This window comes from Macaca thibetana, chromosome 10 (genome assembly GCF_024542745.1).
Source record: "Macaca thibetana thibetana isolate TM-01 chromosome 10, ASM2454274v1, whole genome shotgun sequence".
Lineage (NCBI taxonomy): Eukaryota > Metazoa > Chordata > Mammalia > Primates > Cercopithecidae > Macaca > Macaca thibetana.
The window spans coordinates 31855857-31879647 of NC_065587.1; the positions used below are offsets into that span (position 1 = coordinate 31855857).

General features: G+C 57.2%; 2 protein-coding genes across 13 annotated transcripts in view; one reads left to right on the forward strand and one right to left on the reverse strand.

Moving 5' to 3' along the window:
• Positions 1-23791, reverse strand: part of RANBP1 (RAN binding protein 1) — a 290326-nt gene that overhangs the window by 133447 nt on the left and 133088 nt on the right. The window contains exon 1 of one of the 7 annotated variants that reach the window (XM_050746248.1): positions 18043-18046. The exons of the other annotated variants lie outside the window; for them this stretch is intronic. The gene's annotated coding sequence lies outside the window, so the exon portion shown is untranslated. Of the gene's footprint in view, positions 1-18042; positions 18047-23791 lie in introns of those variants that run through there. 7 annotated transcript variants of the gene reach the window in all.
• The window catches only part of ARVCF (ARVCF delta catenin family member), a 54650-nt gene that overhangs the window by 19985 nt on the left and 10874 nt on the right, over positions 1-23791 (forward strand). For 4 of the 6 annotated variants that reach the window (XM_050746057.1, XM_050746058.1, XM_050746055.1 and 1 more), the window contains exons 3-5: positions 13812-14039; positions 22563-22721; positions 22915-23441. In XM_050746057.1, the coding sequence (XP_050602014.1) occupies positions 13830-14039; positions 22563-22721; positions 22915-23441 (896 nt within the window). In that variant the 5' untranslated portion in view covers positions 13812-13829. Of the gene's footprint in view, positions 1-13811; positions 14040-17453; positions 17578-22562; positions 22722-22914; positions 23442-23791 lie in introns of those variants that run through there. The other 2 variants (XM_050746060.1, XM_050746059.1) reach the window with 1 other exon arrangement.

A 23791-nucleotide genomic window follows, 5' to 3' on the forward strand; every position in this document is an offset into this window, starting at 1 on the left:
TGTTTCTGGGCTCTGTATTCTATTTCATTGGTCTATGTGTCTGTCTTTATGCTAATACCACACTGTTTTGATTACTAAAGCTTTGTAGTAAGTTTTGAAATCAGGAAGTGTGAGTCCTCAAACTTTGTTCTTTTTCCAGATTGTTTTGGCTCTTTGGGATCCTTAAAGATCAATATGAATCTTACAATAGATTTCTGTTTCTGAAAACAATGTCATTGGGATTTTTTTTTTTTTTTTTTTTTTTTTTTTTTTTGGATAGGTCTTGTTCTGTCATCTAGGCTGGAATGCAATGGTGTGATCTAGCTTACTGCAGCCTTGAACCCCTGGGTTCAAGCAGTTCTTTAGCCTCAACCTCTGAGTAGCTAGGACTACAGGTACATGCTACTATGCCTAGCTGTCATTGGAATTTGAATAGGAATTGCACTGAATCTGTAGATCCCTTTCAGTAGTATCGTCATTGTAACAGTAGTAAATCTTCCCAGCCATGAACATGGGATATCTTTCCACTGATTTAGGTCTTCTTTAATTTTTCTTTGTAGTATTTTATAGTTTTCAGTGTACAGATCTTAAGTTTCTTAAGTTTAGTACTATGTATTCTATTCTTTTTAATGGTATTATAAATGGAATAGTTTTTTAAATTTCCCATTTGGATTGTTCATTGTTCATATATAGAAATGCAGCTCATTTCTGGGTATTCATTTTCTATCCTGTACCTTTGCTGATTTCATTTTTTACATCTAATAGAGTTTTTAAAAAATGCATGTGGAACCTTTAGTGTTTTATACATATAAGGTTATGTCATCTATGAACAGAGATGGTTTTTCTTCTTCCTTTCTAGTTTGGATGTATTTTCTTTCTTTCTTTCTTTTTTTTTTTTTGTTGCCTAATTACTTTGTCTAAAACTTCTAGTACTATGTTGAATGGAAGTGGTCAAAACAGCCATCTTTGTCTTGTTTATGATCTTAGGAGAAAAGCTTTCAGTCTTTCACCATGGAGTATGATGTTATGGGCTATTCATATATAGCTTTCATCATGTTGAGAAAGTTTCCTTCTTTTCCTAGTTTGATTGTTTCTTATCATGACAGACTATCAAATTTTGTTAAATGTTTTTTTCTGCATCATTTGACATGATTGTGATTTTTGTCCTTTATTCTATTACTGTGGTGTATTACATTGATTGATTTTTGTGCATTGAACCATCCTTGCATTCCAGGAGTAAAATCTCACTTGGTTAGGGTTTATAATTCTTGTAAATTGCAGCTGATTTTGGTTTGCTAGTGTATTTTTTTTTTTTTGAGAATTTTTGTTTCAGTATTCATAAGTTATTGGTTTTCTTTTCTTGTAGTGTCTTTTCCTGGCTTTGGTATTAGGGTATGGCTGACCTCATAAAATGAATTGGGAAGTGTTCCTTCCTCTATATTTTTGGGAAAAGTTTGAGGAAGATTGGTGTTAAAATTACTTGAATGTTTTGTAGAATACACCAGTGAAGCCATCTGGTCCTGGGCTTTGCTTTGCTGGAGGTTTTTGATTACTGATTCAGTTTTGTTGCTAGTTGTAAATCTAATCAATGTTTTCTATTTCTTCATGATTCAGTTGTGGTAGGTTGTGTGTTTCTGGGAAATTTTTCCATTTCATCTAGGTTATCTAATTTGTTGGTGCATAAATGTTTATGGTAGTCTGTTACCATCTTTTTATTTTAATATCATGCAAAGAAAAGGAAAACAAATTGAGTTTTTTGTTGTTGTTGTTATTCTGTTTTATTTTTTGGTTGTTGTTTGGCTTGGTTAGATTTTGTTTTGTGGTTCTTGGATTCATACCTAATCTGTTGGAGTCATCAGTCCACAGATCCATGAATTTCCTGAGCCAGTAAAAATGCTCCCAATGGGCAGCTGACAGGACTGCTACAGACAACTGGAGCTGCCTTAATGCATTCAGAATCGCAGGCCCTTGCTGAAAAAATCAGTTCCACACATCAGCAGCTGCTATTCCTTGACACAATCTTCATGTGCCGACTGGGGGCTTCTCACAAACTCGTGGTGGTGGCAGCCCCCAAATTTGAATCCCAGCAGTGCAAGCACAGGATCCCTTGTGTTATCCAGGCCTCACGGACTCCCAAATTATTCTCTTCTTTTGGTTCTTAAAACTACTTCTCTGGGTAGTCCAGGGCTCTAGGTAAGATGAGTTTGCTGCCTCTGAAAATCCAGAAACCTCACCATAATTTTTCCTTATGGGGTTTCAGAGCAATGTTAACTTTGTAAAAGATCTCAAGTGAAGAGGAGAGGCGTTTGTTTGTTTTAACAAAGCTGTCAGCTCTTTCTTATCATAAAACAGTGTCTGAGCTGTGAGAGACGGGAGCCAGGCAGCAGGCAGCAGCGTGTTGAGGCTGACATTTACAGAGCGACAGCATGCAGCCCCTGCAGGCCTACAGACAGCCTGGTGCAGACAGTGGCCCAGGCTTCAGCACAGCCCGCAGGTCAGGGCTGGGCAGACCTCTTCCCTACACCTCGAAGTGGACACAGCACATTTAGGAGCCAGAGGAAATGAGACTGAATTATAAAAACCAGAGATAGACACATCCATGACTTCCTGGGCTTCTTTTCTAGATAGAAAGCTCATACCTTAACTCAGATTCCAGCCCCGACACTGACAGCCCCGACGCTGACAGCCCCATTGGACGCACTCCAGTTGAGGTGGTTTCTAGTCGTTTTTCTGTGGTTGGAAGAGCACTGTCTGTCATTCTCCCTCTGGGAACTCCTATCATGTGGAAGTTTGGCCCTGGGGTCTGTCTTCGGTGGCTCCCACCATCCTCTTGTCATCTCTCCCATTTGCTGTTGGGGTTCGGGGAACTGTCTTAGTGTACTTTCTCCAGTCTCACACTGTGTGTTTTCTGCAGTCTGCTGTTTACTGCCTCTGCCGGGTTTTTCTTTAAATCTCCATGGGATCCTCATTGTTCATAGCAGCTCCTTTTCTTTCTTTCTTTTTTTTTTTTTTTTTTTTTTTTGAGATGGAGTTTTGCTTTTGTTGCCCAGGCTGGAGTGCAGTGGTGCGATCCTAGCTCACCTCAACCTCTGCCTCCTGCCTCAGCCTCCTGAGTAGCTGGGATTACAGGCATGCATCACCACGCCCAGCTAATTTTGTTTTTAGTAGAGATGGGGTTTCTCCATTTTGGTCAGGCAGGTCTTGAACTCCCGACCTCAGGTGATCTGCCCTCCTTGGCCTCCCAAAGTGCTGGGATTACAGGCATGAGCCATCACGCCCGGCCAGCAGCTTCTTTTCATTGTGGTCTGTGGCCAGTGGAGTTGAACACCGCCTTTAACCTTCTAGGGCACATACCAGCTATTTCCTAAGTAATGACCCATGGTGGAAGGGTCTTTCCTGGGCACTAGGGTGTGCTTGTCCCTGCAGGTGGGTCTGTGCAAGCTCGGGGTCTGCAGGCCCAGCCATTCCCACGTGTCTCAGAGGAACCTCATATGGGATCAGAGGCAGAGGGTCCTGCAGATTGTGGCGTTAGGGGCAGGCTTTTCCTGGCCTCCGGGGTCTTGGAGGGGTCTGCCTTGCCCGGTGTCCAGGACAGGAATGGGGTCTACCTAGCATGCTGATCCTCACCAGGAGCCAAGATGTCCCCCATCCCCGAAAGGGCCTGTCAGGACTTCTAGGCGGGACAAGCAGCAGCCACGTGGGTGTGGACGAGTGTGCCTGCTGGCGCCTGTGCCCGTGGGGCATCTGTGAGTCCCTTTGCGTGGGTGTGCTTGTGTGTGTGTCTGTGTGTGTCTTAGTTCATTCACGCTCTGCCACCAAATACCTTTAGACGGAGTCACTTATAAACAACAGAAACTTACTGTTCCCAGTGCTGGAGGCTGGGAAGTCCAAGATCGAGGCGCCAGCAGATTTCATGTCTGGTGAAGGCTGTTCGTAGATGGTGCCTTCTGTGTGTCCTCACATAGCGGAAGGGGTAAAGCAGCCCCCAAGGGCCGCTTTGATAAGGACACTGATCATATAAGGGCACTAATCACCTCCTAAAGGCCCTACCTCTTCATAGTGTCACATTGGAGATTGGGTTTTAACATGAATTTGGGGGACACTGGCATTCATACCATAGCAGTGTGGGCAGCTGCACACATGCCAGTAGGTGGCTTTGAGGAGGGCCCCAAACTGTCAGCACTTCCCTCTGCAAGGTTCCCACCTCTTTGTGGCGGGGACTGGACACACAGTCGACTCCTGAGGCTCTCCTGGTATGTGGGGGTGGGAGCCAGATGGGAGGCCGCAGGGCCTGGAATCTGCCCTGGATGGGGTAGTGCAGCTCCCTGCCTGGCCCTCTGCGTTGCTTGCATATGAAAGGCAGGACTTTGCGCACTTGCTGGAGGTTGGTGTCTAGGCCTGTTGCCATGGGCACTCCACAGTGGAGCTGGCTCCCAGCAGGGGAGGGGGTTGGGAGCGGCAAGGCCAGTGTCCAGCTCAGGCTCTGGGAGGGATGGGCTGTGCTCCAGGCGCCTTGGGAGCAGCCAGCGCTGGCCAGAGGCCACACAGGACCCTGGGGCAAGGGCAGACCAAATGAGACGTGGAACCTCCCTGCATATCACAGGATGGGCTCTACTTCATGCTGGGTCAAGGGCTTGTACCACTGGCTCCTCTGATGTGCTGGGTGGGAGAAGGGTACAGTGAGATACACCTTTCCCAAGGGTTTTGGGACTTTTAGGAGACAGGCTGTTGTCCCCAAGAGATGGCAGCACTGCCTCCTTCCTGAGGCTCACCTCTCAGTGCTGGGTCCTGGTTCTGCCCCTTCCAGTGCAGGGAAGATGATGGCTGGGAAAGTGACTTTGTCTCCTTGTTCTAGAAGGTCAGGGGAGGGTACTTTGGAGGAGGCACTGGGGCTTGCACCTGTCTTGTCTCTCGGCTTCACAGGCTGAAGCTGCTGGTGGTTCTGTCTCCAGCCTGAACCCCCTCTTCCAGAACCTCATGCATCTAGCAGTCCCTCAGCTTCTCCAGCCTCACAGACCCGCTTTGCACCCTCCTGCTCAGGGTCTCGGCCCTTCCCTCCAGCCACCCAGGCCTGATCTCTTGCGGTCAGCCCGGACTTATTCTCTCACCCACACCTTCCTCTGATCCATCCTGAACCCCATGGCCTCCATCCACCACAGCAACCACCCTATGGCCACTCCCTGCCACTGCAGCTGGAGGGTCCCAACCCCCACCCCTGTGCCCGCAGGTGTCAGCAGACAGCGGAATGCCAGTGGGGAAGGCAGGCTGGGAGGGGTGTGGTGAGGGCCTCCGTGGGGGATGCAGTGAGTGTTTGCTGACCCAGGCACTGCCATGTGGGGGCAGCCCTTGGCCCCACTCCCTGGTAGTCGGGTAGATTTGCCTACAAAAGAATGGATCTCTCCCTGGGCTAGCACCTCCTCGTACTGCCGCGGGGGGCCAGTGACCACCCCCCGACCCCACCGCACAGGCTTAGTTAGCAAAGCTGCTGTGGGTCAGAGTGAGGTCACCTGGGGAGGGCCTCTGGGCAGGGTGCCTGCATGCAGGGAGCTGCCAGGTGCCTGGTCAGCAGCAGTCAGTGGGTGGGGAGGTGGGGATGGGGGCAGGGACCCTCAGGCCAGTGCAGGAGGAACTCCAGGGCTGGGAGTCTGGGGAAATGTGGCCTGGCCTCCTCTGCCTCCCTGGCTGTGGGGCTGAAGCATGGATGGGGCAGCCATGTTGTCACTGTGCCAGAGACCCACATCATCCTCAGGGTTCCATTTCCCCAGCCCTGGAATAAGCCAAGCCATGGTGAGGTTCCCTGTTGTCCAACTCTGGCCTGTCCCAGGGTTTTAGCTGTAGCAAGGCCGGCAACATTTTCCCCCGGGTGGACAGGTGAAGACGGAGGCCAAGGCCAGAGAAGTGAGAGGACAGTGAACTGGGTGGGGCCATGATGCTGGGGCCAGTCCTCTCAGCACACCTGGTGCCAGACCTCCCACTATCTGACCTTCCATCTCACGGCCCCTGCCTGCCCTCCCACAGAGGACTTCCTGCCCCCATCTCCCACCAGGCACTGTTCCTGCGGCCATCCTGGGCATTTCCTGACCGTCGGGAGCTCTGCTGCCAGTGCTGTTTTCCACTTATCTAAGCAGAGTGTGTTCTTTGTCAAAACAACAAGGGGGAAAGCGGGAACCCCCTAGCTGCTGCAGAGAGGCTCCTCGGTACTGTCTCTGCCCAGCCTCGGCCTGGCCTCCCGGGCTGTCCGGCTCATCCATCTGGAGACCCTTCTGGGTGGGCAGCTGGGGCAGGCTGGGCTAACCTCAAGGCTCTCCTACCTCAGCTTCCTTGGCTCCGCAACCTGGGAGGGGGCCTGGGCTGGGGGGCCCTGCTTTACCCCCCAGGGGCCCTTTGGCCACAGGCTCCCAGGAGCTGCACCCCCACCTCCCCTCAAAGGGGCTTTGTGTCACCACAAAGAGGCTCTGTCCCTCAGGAGAAGCCTGGATGTTGCCATGGCGATAGAGGGGCTGGGAAGAAGGGGTCTACCCACTATCTTCGGGGGGGAAAGGGCGTTGCAGGCGGAGGGCCCTGTGTGCTCAGGCTGGTGGCCAGCATGGCGACTGCTGCACCTGCACACTGAGGCCCCTCAGCCTGGCGGACAGCTGTCCCCTACAGCGCCTCAGTGGGGCCATAGGGCGTGGTAGGGCAGGGCTCCCAGGTCCTGTGGCTGTCTGCCTCTGATCCCAGCCTAGCTGTGAGCCCTGTCAGTTCCCTCCTCAGGGATGCTTTGGTCACTGTGCCCACCCCAGAGTACAGAGGATGGGGCTCAGCTCCATGTCTGGACTTTGTAACCGCCCCCCCACCCCGCCTCCACTGCGCCTGCCCTCCCTGAGGCAGGGGCATGAGCCACGCGGCACCTTGCAGGGTGGGTGCCCGTCCCGGGAAGCCGTGGAGGCAATGGGCCAGCCACCACCACCAATGTCCGGCCCACTCAGTGGGGCACTACACCTCTCCACACCCCTACAGGCTTCATGTTCATCATTGGGGGTGGACTAGGTGGGCTGAGTGTGCAGGGCAGAAGACACTGCGCTGGCAGCCCCTGCAGCCCTCTCCCTGGAGCTCCCCAGCCTTTGAACCCTTGGTGGTGTCCTGGGCAGGCTGCAGCAGGGAGCCCAGAGAATGTGGCCCTCACTGCCACTACTCCACGGCTTGGAGTCTGCAGGACCCCCGTCTGCTGCAGCTGCAGCTAGAGTCTGGGTCAGGCGCAGGAAGGGCATTGGGGGCTGTTTTGAATTGGGGCCTGGAGGACTCCTTTCCACCCCATCCCATGTCTCCTCATGGAGAGGCAGGTCTCAGGAGACCAAGCAGACTTAAAGGATGCTGCTGTTGGCTCAGGGAGCAGGTGTCTGTGACCTGCTAGATTGGGAATCTTAAGCCCAGACCTTTTAGGGACCTCCAGCAGTGGCTCCCTGTGGCTCATGCCTCCCAGAGGAGGGACAGTTGCTGGGACACTCGCCTGCCCCACCTGCTCACCTGTCATATCCTGCCTGTAGTCACTGGGCTCATTCGGCCATTGACATTCCCTAGAGCCAGCCCTTACCCTAACCTTAGGCTGCCCAGCTCCCTGGCCCCCAGCAGTGTCCCTGCTTTGACCAGACCCCCAACTTCCGTATCAGCCCCACACAGCCCCTGGTGCCCCTGGACCTCCCATCTAGCAGGCCCCCTGGGGCTGACCAGTGTAGCTTTGGTCCTGGCCACCTTTGGCCTTGGGCACTGCGTTAGTGCAGGGCAGGAGCACCGTGGGAAGAGGCCCTTTCTGAGTAGTCTCCCTGGACGTGGGAGTGGTCGCTCACATGATCAGCGGGTGCCACTGAGTGAGCATGTGGACAGCCTGGGGAACTATCTCTGTCCCTCTACCCAACGCCCTGATGGCGTCTCATCCAGCCTGGCTCGCCGCCTCTGCTGGGGAAATCAAATTTCCAGGCTGAATCTGATTATGGCTCTCTGACAGTGGGCACCGCCCTGGCTCCTGGGGAGATTAGTCCCTGGCCTCTGCTTGCACTGGCCTGCCCGGTGGGGAGGGTATCTGGTTTGTCCATTTCCTACTGAGGTTCTGATGATGCCAGCGGCCCGTGCTTCGAGGAGTGGTACACCTGCAGGGGCAGGACTGTGGGGCTCTGGAGCAGCCTATGAGAGCCCCTAATGGGTTGAGGATGCCACTTTGTTGTTGTATGTTACAAACACTTGATCCCGGCCGGGCGCGGTGGCTCAAGCCTGTAATCCCAGTACTTTGGGAGGCCGAGGCGGGTGGATCACGAAGTCAGGAGATCGAGACCATCCTGGCTAACATGGTGAAACCCCGTCTCTACTAAAAATACAAAAAACTAGCCGGGCGTGGTGGCAGGCGCCTGTAGTCCCAGCTACTCGGAGGCTGAGGCAGGAGAATGGCGTAAACCCGGGAGGCGGAGCTTGCAGTGAGCTGAGATCGCGCCACTGCACTCCAGCCTGGGTGACACAGCGAGACTCCGTCTCAAAAAAAAAACAAAAAAAAAACAAACAAAAAAAAACAAACACTTGATCCCAACATGCCGATTGGCTTTTCGTTTTCTTTGTGTCTGCTTCTTCCATTATGGAAAATTACAAATGCACAGAAGTGGAGAGCCTAGTGTGGTGGGTCCCGCACACCCCACACCAGCCTCACCATGCTGGAGTCATGGTCTGCGAGTAGCGCTGGCACCCGTCATTTCATCAAAACACTCACTGCATGTGTGGCTCTAAATGGTGTCAGTTCTTTAAAAATCATGACCACACTGTGTGACCCGTTTTGTTTTTTGTTTTTTGTTTTTTTTTTTTATACAGAAAGTTTCATTCTCACAAAGTCACGCTTGTCCATCTTTCCTTAGGGGTTCCTTCTGCTGCTTAGAAGTGCTGTCATCCCCAGCCCAGGCACCCCAGGCCCAACACAGTCTGCAAGGAACTGTGGTCCTGGCCTTGGCACAGATGGGTGTGGACTCTGCCCTGTGAACCCCACACCCCAGGCCCTCGGCTCTGGCCCTGTCCCAGCTCGGGTGCAGTGCCTGGCCAGTGGGCTTGGCCAGAAGCTCCCCGCAAGGCTTTGGGCACCATCTGACCACAGTAGGGGCAACAGGGTAAACATGGGGCCCCCACAAGGCCTGGCCAGCTAGGGTGGGGAGCAAGTCTCTGTGCTGGCAGCTCCCAGGATGTCCTCCCAGGCAGACGGTGGGTGCTGGGGCTGGGTCCAAGCCCTGCCAGGGCACTTCTGGCGTCATTTCCTCCTCGTAGGGATGGGTGGAGGGGGGAGGGGGTGTGGGAGGAAGCTCGATGGTCATCCATCCCCTCTCTCCCCTCACGGGGGCCAGCGCAGCCCTGGCTGTGTCCTGGTAGACAGCTGGCAAGGGGTCAGGATGGGAGCTAGGCCCCGCCTGCCACCCCTCACTGGCCTGACCCTTCGGAAATTCCTCTAATTCCTCAACCCACATTGGACTCGGGCCCCATAATTTCATTTTCCGGACAAGGCTCTGGCTGCACTCCCGAGGAGGAATGTCTGGGTTGGCAAGAAGACGTCAAATGTCAGCTTTGGTTTCAGGGAAAGGATTTAGCTTCTACCCTCAGGTTCCTCACCATGCCTTCATGTTCCTGACAGTGTGTGTTGACTGTGGTTTGCCCCAGAGGGTTTGGGGGCCAGGACATTCTCCACTTAATGAGGTTCCAGCACTTCCTTCCTGCCCACCAGCCCCCACACAGCCCACCCACCCTTCCATTCATGCATCCCACTCTATTTTCTCTGTCATCCACTCCTCCATCCACCCAACCTTCAGCATCCCATCTGCCCACCCTCCTACACATTCTTCCATCATCGTTTTATCCCTCCAACACCACCCATATCCATCCAGTCACCTTCCCATCCAACTAGCCACCATTCACCCATCCTCCCATCTCCCCTCATTTTCTTATATAACCACCTACTAGCCTCCTGTCCACACATTTGTTCACTCACTCAGTTACACCCCCTTCTATCTGGCCTCTTCTCCCATCCCTCCAGCCACCCACCTACAAATCTACTACTCATCCATCCATTCATTTCATCTATAAACCCATCCAATCATCCAACTAGCTGTCCACCCTTCTATTGCTTCACCCACTCGCCTATCCATTCACCCATCTGTCCTCTTACCCCTCATTCCCCCATCTGTCCATCCGCCGGTCCATCCCCCACCATCCCCCCATCTATCCATCTGTTTATCTCTCTGTCCATCCCCTACCATCCTCCTACCTACTATATGTTCATCCTCCACCATCACCCAATCCATCCATCCATCCATCTATATGTCCATCTCCCACCATCTCCCCACCCACCCATCCATTCATTCATCTATATGTTCATCCTTCACCATCCCCCCAACCCATTCATTCATTCATCTGTCCATCCCCATTCATCCATTCATCTCTGTCCATCCCCCACCATCCCCCCACCCATCCATCCATCTGTCCATCCCTCTGTCCATCTTCCACCACTGCCCCAGCCACCCTCCATTCATTCATCCATCCCCCATCCATCCCTGTATCCATCTGTCTGTCCATCCTCCCCCATCTCTCCTTTGCTTTCCCTCCCTCTAGTCTCCCATGGGCTGTGTGCCTGGGGCACCCTCTTCTCCTGCCATGCTTCTCTCCTTGGGCCACCTGCTTGCCCAGCAGTTCATCCTGTGAGAGTACCTGGAGGCTCTCGACCCCCCTTTGGTCCAGGCCAATGTCCATTGTTGCTGGGGCTGGGTCGTCACTTTTGTTTTGCAATTTATTTTTCAGAGTTTCAATTTAGTCCCAACCTTTCCAACCCCTCTTCAGTTCCTGATGTTTTCTGGCTGGAACATGGTGTTGTCCACATGGTCCTGAAGTCTGGTCACTGGTGGACTATGCAGTGTCATTCCTGCATTGCTGCTAAGTAAACTCCTGGGGCCAACATGTTTGGCAAGAAGTGGCCTCCTCAGAGTTGGGCATGAAGCTGGCTGCTGTGTTTTGGGTGGGGGGTCGTGAGGGGTCCACCCGACAAGGCAATGCTGGGCTCTTCCCAGGTTAGGGGAGGCCAAGGTGGCATTGGCTGGAGAGGACAGCCAGGGTCCCTGCAGCGTCCCCCTTCCCAGCCTGCCCCCAAGGCTCTCCTGGGCTCTAGCAAAAGTAAATCTGGTGCCCACTCTGCCCAGCATCCACTCAGGCCCCATCGATCTTAAGAATCCATGCACATTTTGCTTTCCTTGACGTGATATATTACTTGAATATAAAAGCAGCATTTTGAGTTATCATCTGAAAAGCAGCCCTCTATGGTTCTGGGCCGGGATCCCTTGTATCCACATGGGCTCCTGTCATAGGCCAGAGGCTACCATGTCAGAGGAGTGGACCTGGGCCTTCCGTGCTCTGCCTGGAGTGTGCCTCGGGTTGCTCTTGAGACACCTGAGGTGCCAAGGCCATGACCTGCGGGCCCAGGGCACTTCCCCCCAGAGCAAATGCAGGGCATACCTTGTAGCTGGGACAGATGGCACAGGCCCAGCACCGAGGTCTCTGCTGTCCTGAGCATGGCTGCCGGACTCTCCCCCCAAACACTGGCCAGTGTTTCTGGATGTCTCCAGGGAGACACATGGTCATTTTGCACCAATTGAGCCAAGTTGGGCAATGAGAAGGTCAGTGTGGGGTTTGGTCACCTTCCCACTGTGGCCTTGGAGTTGATCCCTCAGCCAGAGCCACTGGGCCCTTTTAGGGTGGGCATCTGTAGACCCCAGAGCCAGGGTGTGCTGGAGAGGCTTAGGTCAGGGAAGCTGTCCTCAGGGTCTGCGACCCAAGCCTGGTCCTGCTACATGGGGGATGGGGTGTGTGGTGTAGGTGAGGGTCCACGTCTCGGCACAGGGAGGGAAGTAAGCCAGCCCAGGTCCACGAAGCCAATGACTACCCTGTGGTCCCGATTGTTGCCATCCAGGGCTGCATCCCATTCCCTTCTGCCCCTTGATTCCGAGGTTCGGCTGAGACGGGCTTGTGCTACAGCCAGGACTGGGCTGGGGGCTCCAGTGACATGGCCCCTGCCATCTGCCCTGGCCCTCCCAGGGGGAATACCCTACCATTCCCACCTCAGGCCCAGAACTGGATTCAGTGCATTCATGCACAAGGCTCCCCTGTGTTGGTGGGTCTGGGACCTGTGGGTAGACAGCATCAGGTGTGTAGAGAAGAGCCGTGTGACCATGCTCTGCGTGTGCAGTGCTGTTTTTCCCTTTGCTAGAGCATCCAGTCTGCACCTTAGTCTCGGGTGGCGGCCCCCAGCTCTCCCTGCATTCTTCCATTCTGTGGCTGGCTTAAAACAGCTCCTCCACTCACGCTGGCTTTTCCGAAAGTTCGTGTTGACAGTTCATTTGTGGGACAGGTGCTGCGGAAATGGAGAGCAGCTTTTGGGGCCTGCACTGGTCTCTCGCCCTTGCTGGACCTGTTTTCCCAGCTGTTGGTGGTGCTGGGCTCCACAGTGTCTCTTCACCTATGAGGTGCACCCATGTCCTCGCACCGTGTTGCTGGCCCAGCCAGCGCTGGTGCAACTGAGCTCAGCGCTGCTTTTTCTCTTGGGGGCTCTGTCCTTGCGGCTGGCTCCATCCAGACCAGTGAGCAGCAGTGCTGATCCTCTGGGGATGTCACCTGCCATGTGTGTCCTCCCCATGGAGGGCCCTATATTGGTGCAAGGGCAAGGGATCCAGCAGTCAGCCTCAGCAGGCTGGCGGGACGGGCCAGGAGGATGCCTGAGCAGGCCTGGGCACTGGGCCATGCTCACTGTGCTCCGGGCAGTGTGGCCTCGTGGCTATGCCCTGCCCACTGCGGTGAGCCTGGATCTGAGCTCCATATACTTGTCCTGCTTCTTTTTACCCATGAAAAACAAACATCCTGGGCAGCCAGGGAGCAAGCCGGGAGGGAAAGTGCTGGTTTGTCACTGTAGTTGCCAAGCCCTCACGGCCCCTGCCTGCTCCCCTGGGGCCCTGAAGGGCAACACTGGGCTGGGCCCGGCACACCCAATCCCATCCTGTGCCTGGCCTCCGATGCCTGGCCCCTGCCCTTTTCTGGATAAGGCATCACACACACCAGCCACTTCCCGGCTTAGGATCTCTAACTTCATGCACCCCCAGCCAGAACCTCAACCAGGCTTGTCCTCAGTTTTCACTCTGTCACGTGTAGCAGGCACCACCCTTGTTCCTGGCCAATGTGGATGTGAGTGGAGGCTGGACTGCTGGTCTGCAGACCAATGTTGCTGGGAGCTCTCAGGCTATGGTTACCTGTGCCTGCCTCAGGGTCTTGGGCACCCATCAGTGGAGCAGCTTCTCACTCCCTGCTTGCTGGCCACACTGGCCATGCCACACCTGCTGTGTGGCTACAAATGGTCCCCCACCCTTTCTGGGCCCTGGCATCTGCCTCTGTGAGATGGGAGTGGGGTGGCCCTGTGAAATGGAGGGTGAGCTGGCATGTGCTATGGGCAGCAGAGGGCCTGGGAGGTAGGAAGCTCTCATCATACCAGCTCTTCCTGCCTTTCCCAGTGGGTTCCAAGCCGCCCACGGCCCATGTTTCTGCTAGGCCTTAGCAGGAAGTGGAGGAGCCAGGTCAGAGTCCCGTGACCCATGGGGAGTGAGCCCGCTGCTTCCAGACAGCCTCGGATTAATGACTTTTAATTTAGAATTTAATCAATGTGCTTCCCTCTAGAGGGCTGGATGCTCTGGTCTGGGAGTGAGTTGTATGGTCTGTGAGTGGGGCGGGCAGGGGCCCATGATGGCCTTGCCAGGCTGGTGCCCCACCCCACTGAGCTTGCTCTGCTTTGCCTGCAGCTGGCGGGCGCCCTGGTCATGGAGGACTGCAATGTGCACTCGGCCGCCAGCATCCTGGCCTCGGTGAAGGAGCAGGAGGCCCGCTTCGAGAGGCTGACACGGGCACTGGAGCAGGAGCGGCGCCATGTTGCCCTGCAGTTGGAGCGTGCCCAGCAGCCTGGCATGGTCAGTGGTGGCATGGGCGGTGGGCAGCCCCTGCCAATGGCCTGGCAACAGCTGGTCCTCCAGGTAACAGCCTAGTGACTTGGGAAGGGTGAAAATTGCCAAGTGGGAAAACAATCAGTGGGTCCTGGTGGACCACAAGCCAGCATGCAGTTGCTTATTGCAAGATTTGATGGGGCTCCTGGGGAGGAAAGGAAAATGGGATCCCAGGTTGGGCTGGACCCACTTGGGTATGCTAGGTACCATGTGAAGAGTGGGCAGGACACAGCCCAACACTCAGAACAGCACCCTCCCCTGAGCCCTCAGGGCCCAGGCAGCTGGATGGGGTCTGTTCTGGGCAGCTCTTTGGTCTACCTAGAGACACTTTAGGGGTTTGCCTGCCCCATGCCTAACCCTGCTACGGTGTTCATTGCATGCTCTGGTGGGTCAGCCCCAGCAGGAGGGTGGAGCAAGGCCCAGAGCTCTGCCTGCAGCTTAGAGGCTGACCTGGGAGCCTCATTTTCTCTGCTGGCCATTGTCCTCAGAATGGGCTCAGGCCCCTACTCAGCCTCAGGAGGTATAGAGCCCTCTGTGTTCCATGGCCAGGCCCTAAGAACTCTAAAGTTGGGGTATGCAGTGAACAGTTAGACCACTGGGACACCTCACTCCCAGCACCCCAGTGCTCTAACCTGTAGATGAAACAGCAGGGGCCCCTGGCTTGGGGTTGGGAGGCTGGAACAAGTACATGCAGGGAGACCTGGGATGTGGTGTGATTATCATGGTTCCTGTGACTGACTGAGGCCTAGTGCAGTGAGGAGTCAGGGTGGAGCTGTCCCAGCAGCCGCTGATAAGGGGTGCCCTCCTTACCACCCAGCTTAGAGGCCGGGGGGTTGCCTCCTGCTGTGGCCTCTGGGTTCTTCACAGAGTGACCCTAAGAGGGCTCACCCAGCAGAGTCTTGTCTCCCTGGCTCAGCTCCCTGCCCCTCTAAACCCAGCAACCAGACTTCCCCAAGCACATTCCCAGCACCTGCACCCCCACCCGCCCTTCTTTGGTCCTGCTGGGCTCTGACTCTAGGAACCTGTGCCTGGCACACACATGCCAGGAGCTTGGGGCAGCCTGGCCCTTCTCGTCTAGAGAAAAAGGGAGCAAATGCTGGTCTCTGTGGAGGCGGCCCCATGGGCTCTCCTCACCTGACTGGGGCATGTGGGGCTCAGAACCAGCAGCCTGTGTCAGGCCGAGGGACCTGGGGTTGGTGACTACTCCCTGAGTCTTGGTGTCCTGTTGGCCAGCAGGCAAGTCACACTTCCTACGTCTGCTCACAAGATCCTCATAAAAGGCCCAGCCCAGCACCAGTGCATGGTCAGTGCCAAATTAATGTCCCCAGAGGGTCTGAGACTCACTGGGGGGGCCCTTTTTCATGGCCCCTGCTGCTCAGAGGCCTCTGGTGGGTCTCAGTGCTAGGACCACCCTCACAGCCTCAGACTTGAGATACTCCAAAATGTGAGGCCTGTACCCTCAAACTTGAGCGGGGGAAGCAGAATGCTGGGCCCAGCTGGACCACATGGGGACAGTAGAAGCCAGTGACCCCAAGGCCGCCTCTCAGGCGCCAGTGTGCTCAGTCCAACCCTCCCAGACCGGAACAGTCCTCAGACAGGCAGTGTGGGAGGACCCGAGGCACCCCAGAGGGTTGATGCCCTGGTGGGAAGATGTTCCCACAGCCTGGAGCTACCCTGACCTCCTCAAGCAAAAGACTTCAAGACCGCGGGCTATTGCCCCTCCACCTACCACCCCTGCCCCTGAACTCCCCACCCCGGCCCCACTCCACCCCTGCCCTTGATTTTCTCAGGCTGGGATTGAAGAGAGCATGTGTTGCCAGGGCTGCAGCTCAACTGGCTGGGCTGATGAGGATACTAGGGGAGGCAGGGCCACATTGGGCTGGCCAGGCTTCCCAGATTGGTCTCAGTAGGAAGTGCCTAGCAATCTACCTGCTGAGCCACAGGGTCAGAGCCTGGGCTTTGGGAAGCCAGGCAATGGCAGGCAAGGCAGGTAGCTGGGGGCTGAGGCTGGGGAACCAGGTCAGGGGGAGTGCTCCTGCACTCACGGGGCTGCTCCAGGATCCTGGCTACCTGCCCTTCATCTTCCAGCAGGAAGGGGCCCCTCCTCTAGACAGCCAGCTGAAGCAGGACTGACGCCCACCTGGTGGGGAGGGGTGCCATCAGGGAACTTGCCTTGGGCTCGTCTGAGGTGGGTAGGTGGCTGGGGCACTAGCAACTGGTGCAGTTGAGAAGATGGAGCCAGCTTAAAGATAAGATGCGGGTGCGTTTCTGGCGCAGTGTTTGGTCCTCTGCGCTCTGCTCCAGGGGTTCCAGGCAGGTCTGCCCTAGATGCAAGATACAGGAGTTTGGCCAATACTAGGGTAGCTCACCCCTCTGCAGGTGGGGGAACTGAGATTCAGAGGGGCACACGGTGGGCACCTAGAAACTTGAGCATGCTAGCTGAGTGGCCTCTGTATATGGCATTCAGGGCAGCAGGGAGTGGTCCCTGCAGAGGCTGTTTTCTGAGGGGTCTGCGGAGAAGGCAATGGGAGGCCTGGGCCCTGAGCCCTTTCTCTTTCCAGACCCACTGAGCCTCTCTGGGTTGGTCCCAGCTCATTTCATTTCAGAACCTGTTTCCCTGTTCGTGATGCTGGAGCCATTGGCTTGGCCTTTGTGGGGTTTGACATAAGAAGGTGGCTCCAGCCCAGCCCTTCCCATCCCGTTTTTCACCGAAGCAGAACCAGACTCCCTAGGGTGTGGCCCACATTGAGGCTGGCCTGGGGGAGCGGTAGGGGTGCACTCCGGACTTCTGTGCCTCAATGGGGAGAGCCCAAGATACAAAGTGGGGGTCCCTGCTGGGACAACACATGCTCTCTTCAATCCCAGCCTGAGAAAAGGGGGTCCCTTTCCCAGGTCCCCATTGAACTCTGTGGGGACAGTTCCTTGCAGGTCCATTCGGAGTGGCGGCTAGGCAGGAGGGTGAGGGGCGGATCTGGGAAACTGGAGGGATCTCGCAGACCGTGACTGCTGTCTCACCCGCCCCCATTTCACGGCAGGTGAAACTGAGTCGCAGCCAGGTTTGTGCCAGTGAGGGAGGCCTTGCTCTCTGTCCATCGCAGCACGGGCACCTGCCCTGCCGGAACTATTTCCCCCTCAGCAGGCGGAGTGAAGTGTGGTCATAAACCGAGGCCTGGGAAGGACTTGGCCAAAGTCTTTCGGCGGGAAAATGACACCCCTGCCGCGGGGAGGGGAGGGAGCAGACGCCCAAGCCAGCAGTGAGTGGGGGTGGTGGGTGGACAGGGTACGACCCCGGGGCTGCAGGCCCCACCCCCTGTCTATGGGGGGTGGGACCTCACCCCGCCCACCCGCCACGCCCGCCCCGGCCCCCGCCACGCCCCACCTGGGCGCGGCCCCGCCCGATTGGCTGCTCGCCGTGATCGCCGCCAGATCCGCCCCCGCGGGGAGCGAGTCCGCCGAGCCTGAGCCCGAGCGGCCGAGGCGCCGGAGCCGAGCCTGGTCCAGCCACAACCACCCCCGCCGCTGGCCAGAGCCCCCGAGCCCCGGCCCGATGCCGGCTGAACTCAGACAGGTTGGAGGGAAGTTGGCTTGAGGGGACCCTGGCCCAGGGGTCGGAGGCGGAGGGCGGGGCGCCGGCCTGCCCGGGAGGACCAGCTTTTGTTCCGCGGAGCCGGAGCCGCTGGCCTGAGGCGGCTATTGTCTTGCGCCCCTGGCTGGGCTGCGTCAGGCTAGGGCCAGGGCCAGGCGGGGTGGCAGTGTGAGCGCGGTGCCCCCGGGTGTGCAGGAGGGGCCGTGGGGACTGTGGAGCCCATCTCGGGGGCCGGGACTCCTGGCAGTTTGACCCTCCTCTTGGAACCGGCCGGGACCGGATGGGCGCTTCCTGGCCAGCGCCCAGGACAGGTGCCTGGGGACACGGGTGGAGAGCCAGGGCCTTCCTGAGCAGCTTCTGTCTGTGCAGGAAGGAGGCTGGAGTCTGAAGAGGGAAGCCCGGGTAGGCCTTCTGCTCCCTGAGAGGCTTCCTCCTCTTCCCTCCACACCCCCTGCGCCGGCTCTGACTCCCGGGACCTGCAAAGGAGCTTCTGGAGCTTTAATGGAAGTCTTCTCTGCCTCTGAGGCGCACGTGATGGGAGGGGTAGAGACAGGCCCTGCCCACTAATGGATGCTGGAGGGGATCTCTAAGGAAAACGGGGTCCTCCCCCTCTCAGCATTGAGGCGGGGCGGGGGGGCGGAGGCATAGGCAGTCTGCTCTCTGCTTTGAGCAGTGCTGGATTCAGTAATAGGCAGGGAAACTGACTGAGCAGAGGAGAGACCAGCCAAGACCCTCTGTGGTGGGAGGCAGGTCTCCCACACACCTGCCCACCTGGGTAGCCAGGCCCCTGCCTGTCATACGGCCCTGGTGTGGCCCCCAGAGTCTGGCCCTCAGAGATGGAGGGAATGGTTTTTGGGAAATCCATGGTCACAGTGTGTCTGATGACCCTGAGCTGAGCTTGGGGAGGCTGAGGTGGATGACAGTCAGCCCTGCTCTCCCACCCCAAGCTTGCTCCCCCAGCTTGGCTTTTTGTCTTCTCTGCCTGGGGCCACGCCCTGGCAGGTGCACTGCTGTGTGGAGGAGTGAGCTCCAGGTCCTGGAGACTGGTCAGAAGCTGTGGCACTAAGGGAAAGGGCATTTTGTGGTGGCCAAGGGCTTGCTGCCTGGTGGAATATGCCAGCCTGGCTTGTCCTGGACTCTACCTGGGAGGGCCATGCTGGGGATGGAGGAGATTCATTCATTCATCCATCTGATGGCAGCCACCTCCTGCCCTCTGGGAGCCTGGCCTGCAGGTGTGAGATCCAGGTGTGCAATCTCACTTTAACTCATTCCCTGTGTGTGCTAGCCAGGCCATGGACAGGGGAGGAGCCTGCTCCTGCAGTCTGTTCTTCAGGACACAGACTGTGGTTGTACATCTGTGAAGTCCCGCGGTTCGGGTAGATAAATGCTATGGGACCAGGGCCCAGCCACCTGTCCACCAGCAGTCCCTCTCTGTGTTGGTCCAGTCTTGCTTTTCTGTTCCCTGTGTTCCTTGCATTTTGCCACAAAGGTGGGACTGGTGCTACCCGGCATGTCCCATGACGGCAGCCCCCTCTGTCATTCCCACCTCCTTGTGAAGAAGCTGAGCCCCAGGTGCGTGATGGGGCCCAGAGCCCCTATGCTGGGCTCAGCCCTGTGTTCCTGGGACCCTCTTGTGAGCAGGGGTAGGTGGTCTACCTCCCTGGCCACTCTGGCCCTTCCCACAAGCCCAAGGGAGCTCATGGGAAATCTCAGGCCTGGGCAGCAGCCTGTTTCCAGGCCAGTCCTGGGGGCCCCGGACCTGGTGCACCAGAGATTGAAGAGCCAAGGGAGGGATGAGTGCTGGGAGCCTGGGCAGGATGCAAGAGGAGCAAGGATGGAGCCCCGGCTGGGGAGGGGGTGATGAGAGACGACTGACAGAATGCAGCATATGGGGTTGGACTGGAGGTAGGGTGCTCAGGGTAGACCCCATGTCTAGAGTGCAGAGGGGAACAGCCTAGAGTTGGGTCTGAGGCAGAGGCTGTGTGGGGCTGCAGGTCCCTGAGAGTGGGCCAGTCTGGGCAGGCGCACGTCAGACATGGACACTGGGGCCAGACAGGGATCCAGGGACTGCAGCCAACTCCTCTGTTGAGAGTCAGCCCACCGTTCCAGAGCCCCACGCTAAAGATGTTGCAGAGACCTGAGCCACCAGATGGCTAGGGCCTCTCACTACTCTACACCTCAGTTTCTCCCTCTGCCAGCCAGTTCTGAGACTCCCAGAGTGGATGTTGGGCAGGTGATTGGCAGAGTTGGTGGCCCCTGTCCCTGTGTGTTGAGAGTCTGTGAGGCCCTGCCTGGATAAGGGTCTTGACACACGATGGAGGACGGGAGGATGTGTGCTCATGAGTGTGCCTCAGGGAACAGTGGGCGCCGTGCCCTTGGGGTGCTGTTAGAGCACACAGGTTGATGTGCTCGGCCTGTGCCAGGCTGGGTATTCGCACAGGTACATGTACGTGCCTGTGTCCCTGTCTGAGGGGTCATGTATATGCATGTGTGTGTGCCTGGGCATGTGTAGCGGGGGCCGGGCTTTCCTGTGATCACTGGCTGACTCATGCTCCTGCCACCCGGGTGAAGTCATCGCCCATTTTTAGCTCCCTGAGGTCATTTGCCAGCAGGGACTCTTGGGGCCTCGGGATCCTACTGCCGAGCTGCTAGGCCGGGGCTGATGGGTGATGCCGCACGGTTGCCAGCTCTTGCTGGGGGGGACCTGGCTCTCCTGGACCACCCCAGCTCTGCTTGTCAGACCTGCACCACAGCCTTGGTGGGAGGGATAAGCTGGGCTACAGAGTGGCATCCGGGTCCTGAGATGTCCTCCCCTTTTCGTCTCCCCCTTACCCCCACTGCCTACCTAGGGAGGAGGGGGCTCTTCTCTGAGTCTTTAATAGATGTAAATATATGCATCTATGAGGGGCCACATCCCACTGGCAGAGTGTCCTGGGTAACATCCCCTCAGTCTTGCTGCATACCCTCCTCACCCCGTTGCCAGAACTGCAGCCCCTCGGTGCCTGGGCACCTGCTTGAACTCTAATGAGCTCCCCCAGGGCCCAGCAGAGAGAGCTCAGGGCCTGACACACATTTGCCAGATACAGATGGGGTAGCCCAGCCCCAGCAGTGATGGGCCACACAAGCCTTCTCCTGCTTCAGAGCAGTCCCAGCTCCCCAGTGCCTTTGGAGAAGAGCCCAGCCTGCCCTGCGTGGCGGCATACCAGTTGTCCCCACTCTAGGCCTCAGTCTATTTCTTTTTCTCAGGGAACAGGTCCCCTTTTCCTAGCCAGGCATTCCACGTACATCTCAAGACTGAGGGTAAGATGAGGCCCAAAGGCTTCCTTGCCAGATTGCCTTCTCTGGGGATGCTTGAAATCCCACTTGCACTGTGAAGTTCTAGGTAAATCCTCTCCCCCTGCCAGGCCTCAGTTTTCCCATCTATAAAGTTACCTGTCATCCTCTAAGACCCTGCCCCTGGGAGAGGGGGAGGTACCTTCTGTGGCCACCTGTTTCCTCTATCAGTGAGCCTGAGGGATACACCTGTCCTAACATGTTGGTGCGGGCCCCTTCCTGGACCCCTGCACTGCGTGCATTTGGGGGTCAAGTATTCCACCAGGATAGGACCCTGACCTGGGGAGGCTTCCCAGCCCACAGGCCTTGGTAGGCAGGTCCTGAGGGCAGCGCTGAGTATCTAGCCAGGCTCACCTCCCAGGCCCAAGAATGGGCAGAGTCTCCCTCTGGAGCCTGGCAGAGAGCTTGGTGTCTGTGCAGGCCCCAGGGGGCCCAGGCAAGGGACCCATTGTGCAGGGACCAGGGGCCTGGGCCACAGAGCGGGGCCTGTCCTCCTGCTGACCCTGCCCTGGCTGCCTGGGAATGTGCTCCCCCTCACCCACCCACCAGGGCTTGGGTTTCAGCTCCTGCCTGTCCTGGCTAGATGCCAATCCCCGGATGTTGGTGCCATGTGGCCCTGGGGCCAGGCACCTGTGCAGTCAGAGGCCCAGAGCAGGCTGTGGGTCTCAGGTCCTCAAGCCACTCAGCGCAGCAGGGGTTGGGCCTGGCTCTGATGTGGGCCAGCCTATCCTCTTTGAGCCTCAGTTTTCCCACTGGCAAGTCTAGTCAGTAGGCATGTGGATAGAAAGGTCTCAGTCCAGAGCTGTCTTGCCTAGAATTCCAGTGTCGTCACCCCATGCAGAATGGTGGCAAGGGCACCCATAGGCTCAGATCCACTGTGTCTGATCTCTGATACGATGCCCAGAGTCTCAGTCACTGGGGGCGCCAGCCACTGGCCTGAGGTAGGGCCAGGCTGTGCCTACACAACACTAAAGAATGTCTGGGCTGGAAAGAGTAAGGATATATTGGTGCTACAGGTGCATAGAGTGTTCTAGGAACTGCGTATTTCTGTCCCTTGAGGGCATCTGGCTGGCGTTGGTGGCGGGAACCTTAGTGTGGCCACAGTGGTCAGTAGGCAGTGCTGAAACAGCCCCCACAAGGCTTCTATACTCAAGGTTTCTGGGGTAGGTAAGGGAGGAGGCCCCAGGACACCATGATGTCCCAGCTAGGGGTGGCGGGTGACATCAGGAATGCATCCCGCAGGTCTCACTGGCACCTCGTGGGGCCTGGAGGAGCCTGTAGCAGCCAGGCCATGCAGCTTGGGGAGGGCCCTCTAGACTTAACCCCCAGGGTCTGTGGCCTTATCCGCCAACTCAGCCTGAGGAGGCGTGGGATGGGGGTCCAGCCCCAGGGTCACCCCAGGATGGGGTGCCAGGGCAGGGTTAGCACCTTGATGTTCAGAGGGCAAGAACTTATTGCTGTCCTTACTAGCTTGGGCCGAGACAGGCCCTGGGGTGGGTGGGTTTAGGACCAGGAGCAAGGCACCCTGGTGTGCTGGCCAGCACGAGCTGAGGCAGAGCTGCTGTGCGTGGGGACCTGCTCTCCAGGGATGATTGAGCAGCAGGCCTGCCCACCAGTGCCCCTCCTTGCCCCAGGAGCAGAGCCCAGGCAGCCAGGCCTCACTGGCCACGATGCCGGAGGCGCCTGATGTGCTGGAGGAGACCGTGACGGTGGAGGAGGACCCCGGCACACCCACTTCCCACGTGTCTATTGTCACATCTGAAGATGGCACGACCCGGCGCACCGAGACCAAGGTATGGACAGGCCCAGGCAGTGGGTAGGTGAGCAGGGCCAGGCTGCTGCAGCTGTCTCACCTGCAGAGTGGACATGGAAGCTTGCCACCGGGGGCCTCATTGCTCGAGTGGGAAATTAAGGCCAGCCAGGCCCCAACAAAGCAGTTTCTAGGCCTCTCGGGCTACCCCACCTACCTGCCTATTCATCTACCAGGTCACCAAGACTGTCAAGACGGTGACCACTCGGACAGTACGCCAGGTGCCCCTGGGCCCAGACGGACTCCCCCTGCTGGATGGCGGCCCCCCACTAGGCCCTTTTGCCGATGGTGCCCTGGACCGGCATTTCCTGCTGCGTGGTGGTGGCCCGGCGGCCACACTCTCTCGAGCCTACCTCAGCAGCGGGGCTGGCTTTCCCGAAGGCCCCGAGCCCCGGGACAGTTCCAGCTATGGCAGCCTGTCCCGAGGGCTGGGTGTGCGGCCCCCACGTGCTGGCCCCCTTGGCCCGGGCCCTGGTGATGGCTGCTTCACACTGCCTGGCCACCGGGAGGCCTTCTCAGTGGGTCCTGAGCCTGGGCCACCAGGTGGCCGCTCCCTGCCCGAGCGCTTCCAGGCAGAGCCGTATGGCTTGGAGGATGACACGCGCAGCCTGGCCGCTGATGACGAGGGTGGCCCTGAGCTGGAGCCTGACTATGGCACGGCCACAAGGAGGAGGCCTGAGTGTGGGCGGGGCCTTCACACCAGGTGAGCTGCACCCCGTTCCCTGTGGCTACCTCCTCTGGGAAGTCCACCCTCCACCCAACTACAGAGTGCCCCACTTGTGAAGTGGCTGCAGTTGAGTTAGTCATGCACGTTAGTTTGAATTGGCCTTGGCTCTTGTCAGGGAGAGAAGAAAGGTGGACCCTGGGGTGGTAGGAGTTCGGCTGGGCACCATCCTGCAGGCCCGGGGCCTAGGAAAAGCTGGGAAGAGTGCCGACCACCGGCCTTGCTCCATCCACACTCTGGGTAACCAGAACCCAGAGCCCTGGCCCTTGTCACAGCCCCTGATTCTGTCCCCATTGCCCTCAGTTTCTGCATCTCTGGCGTGGGGACGT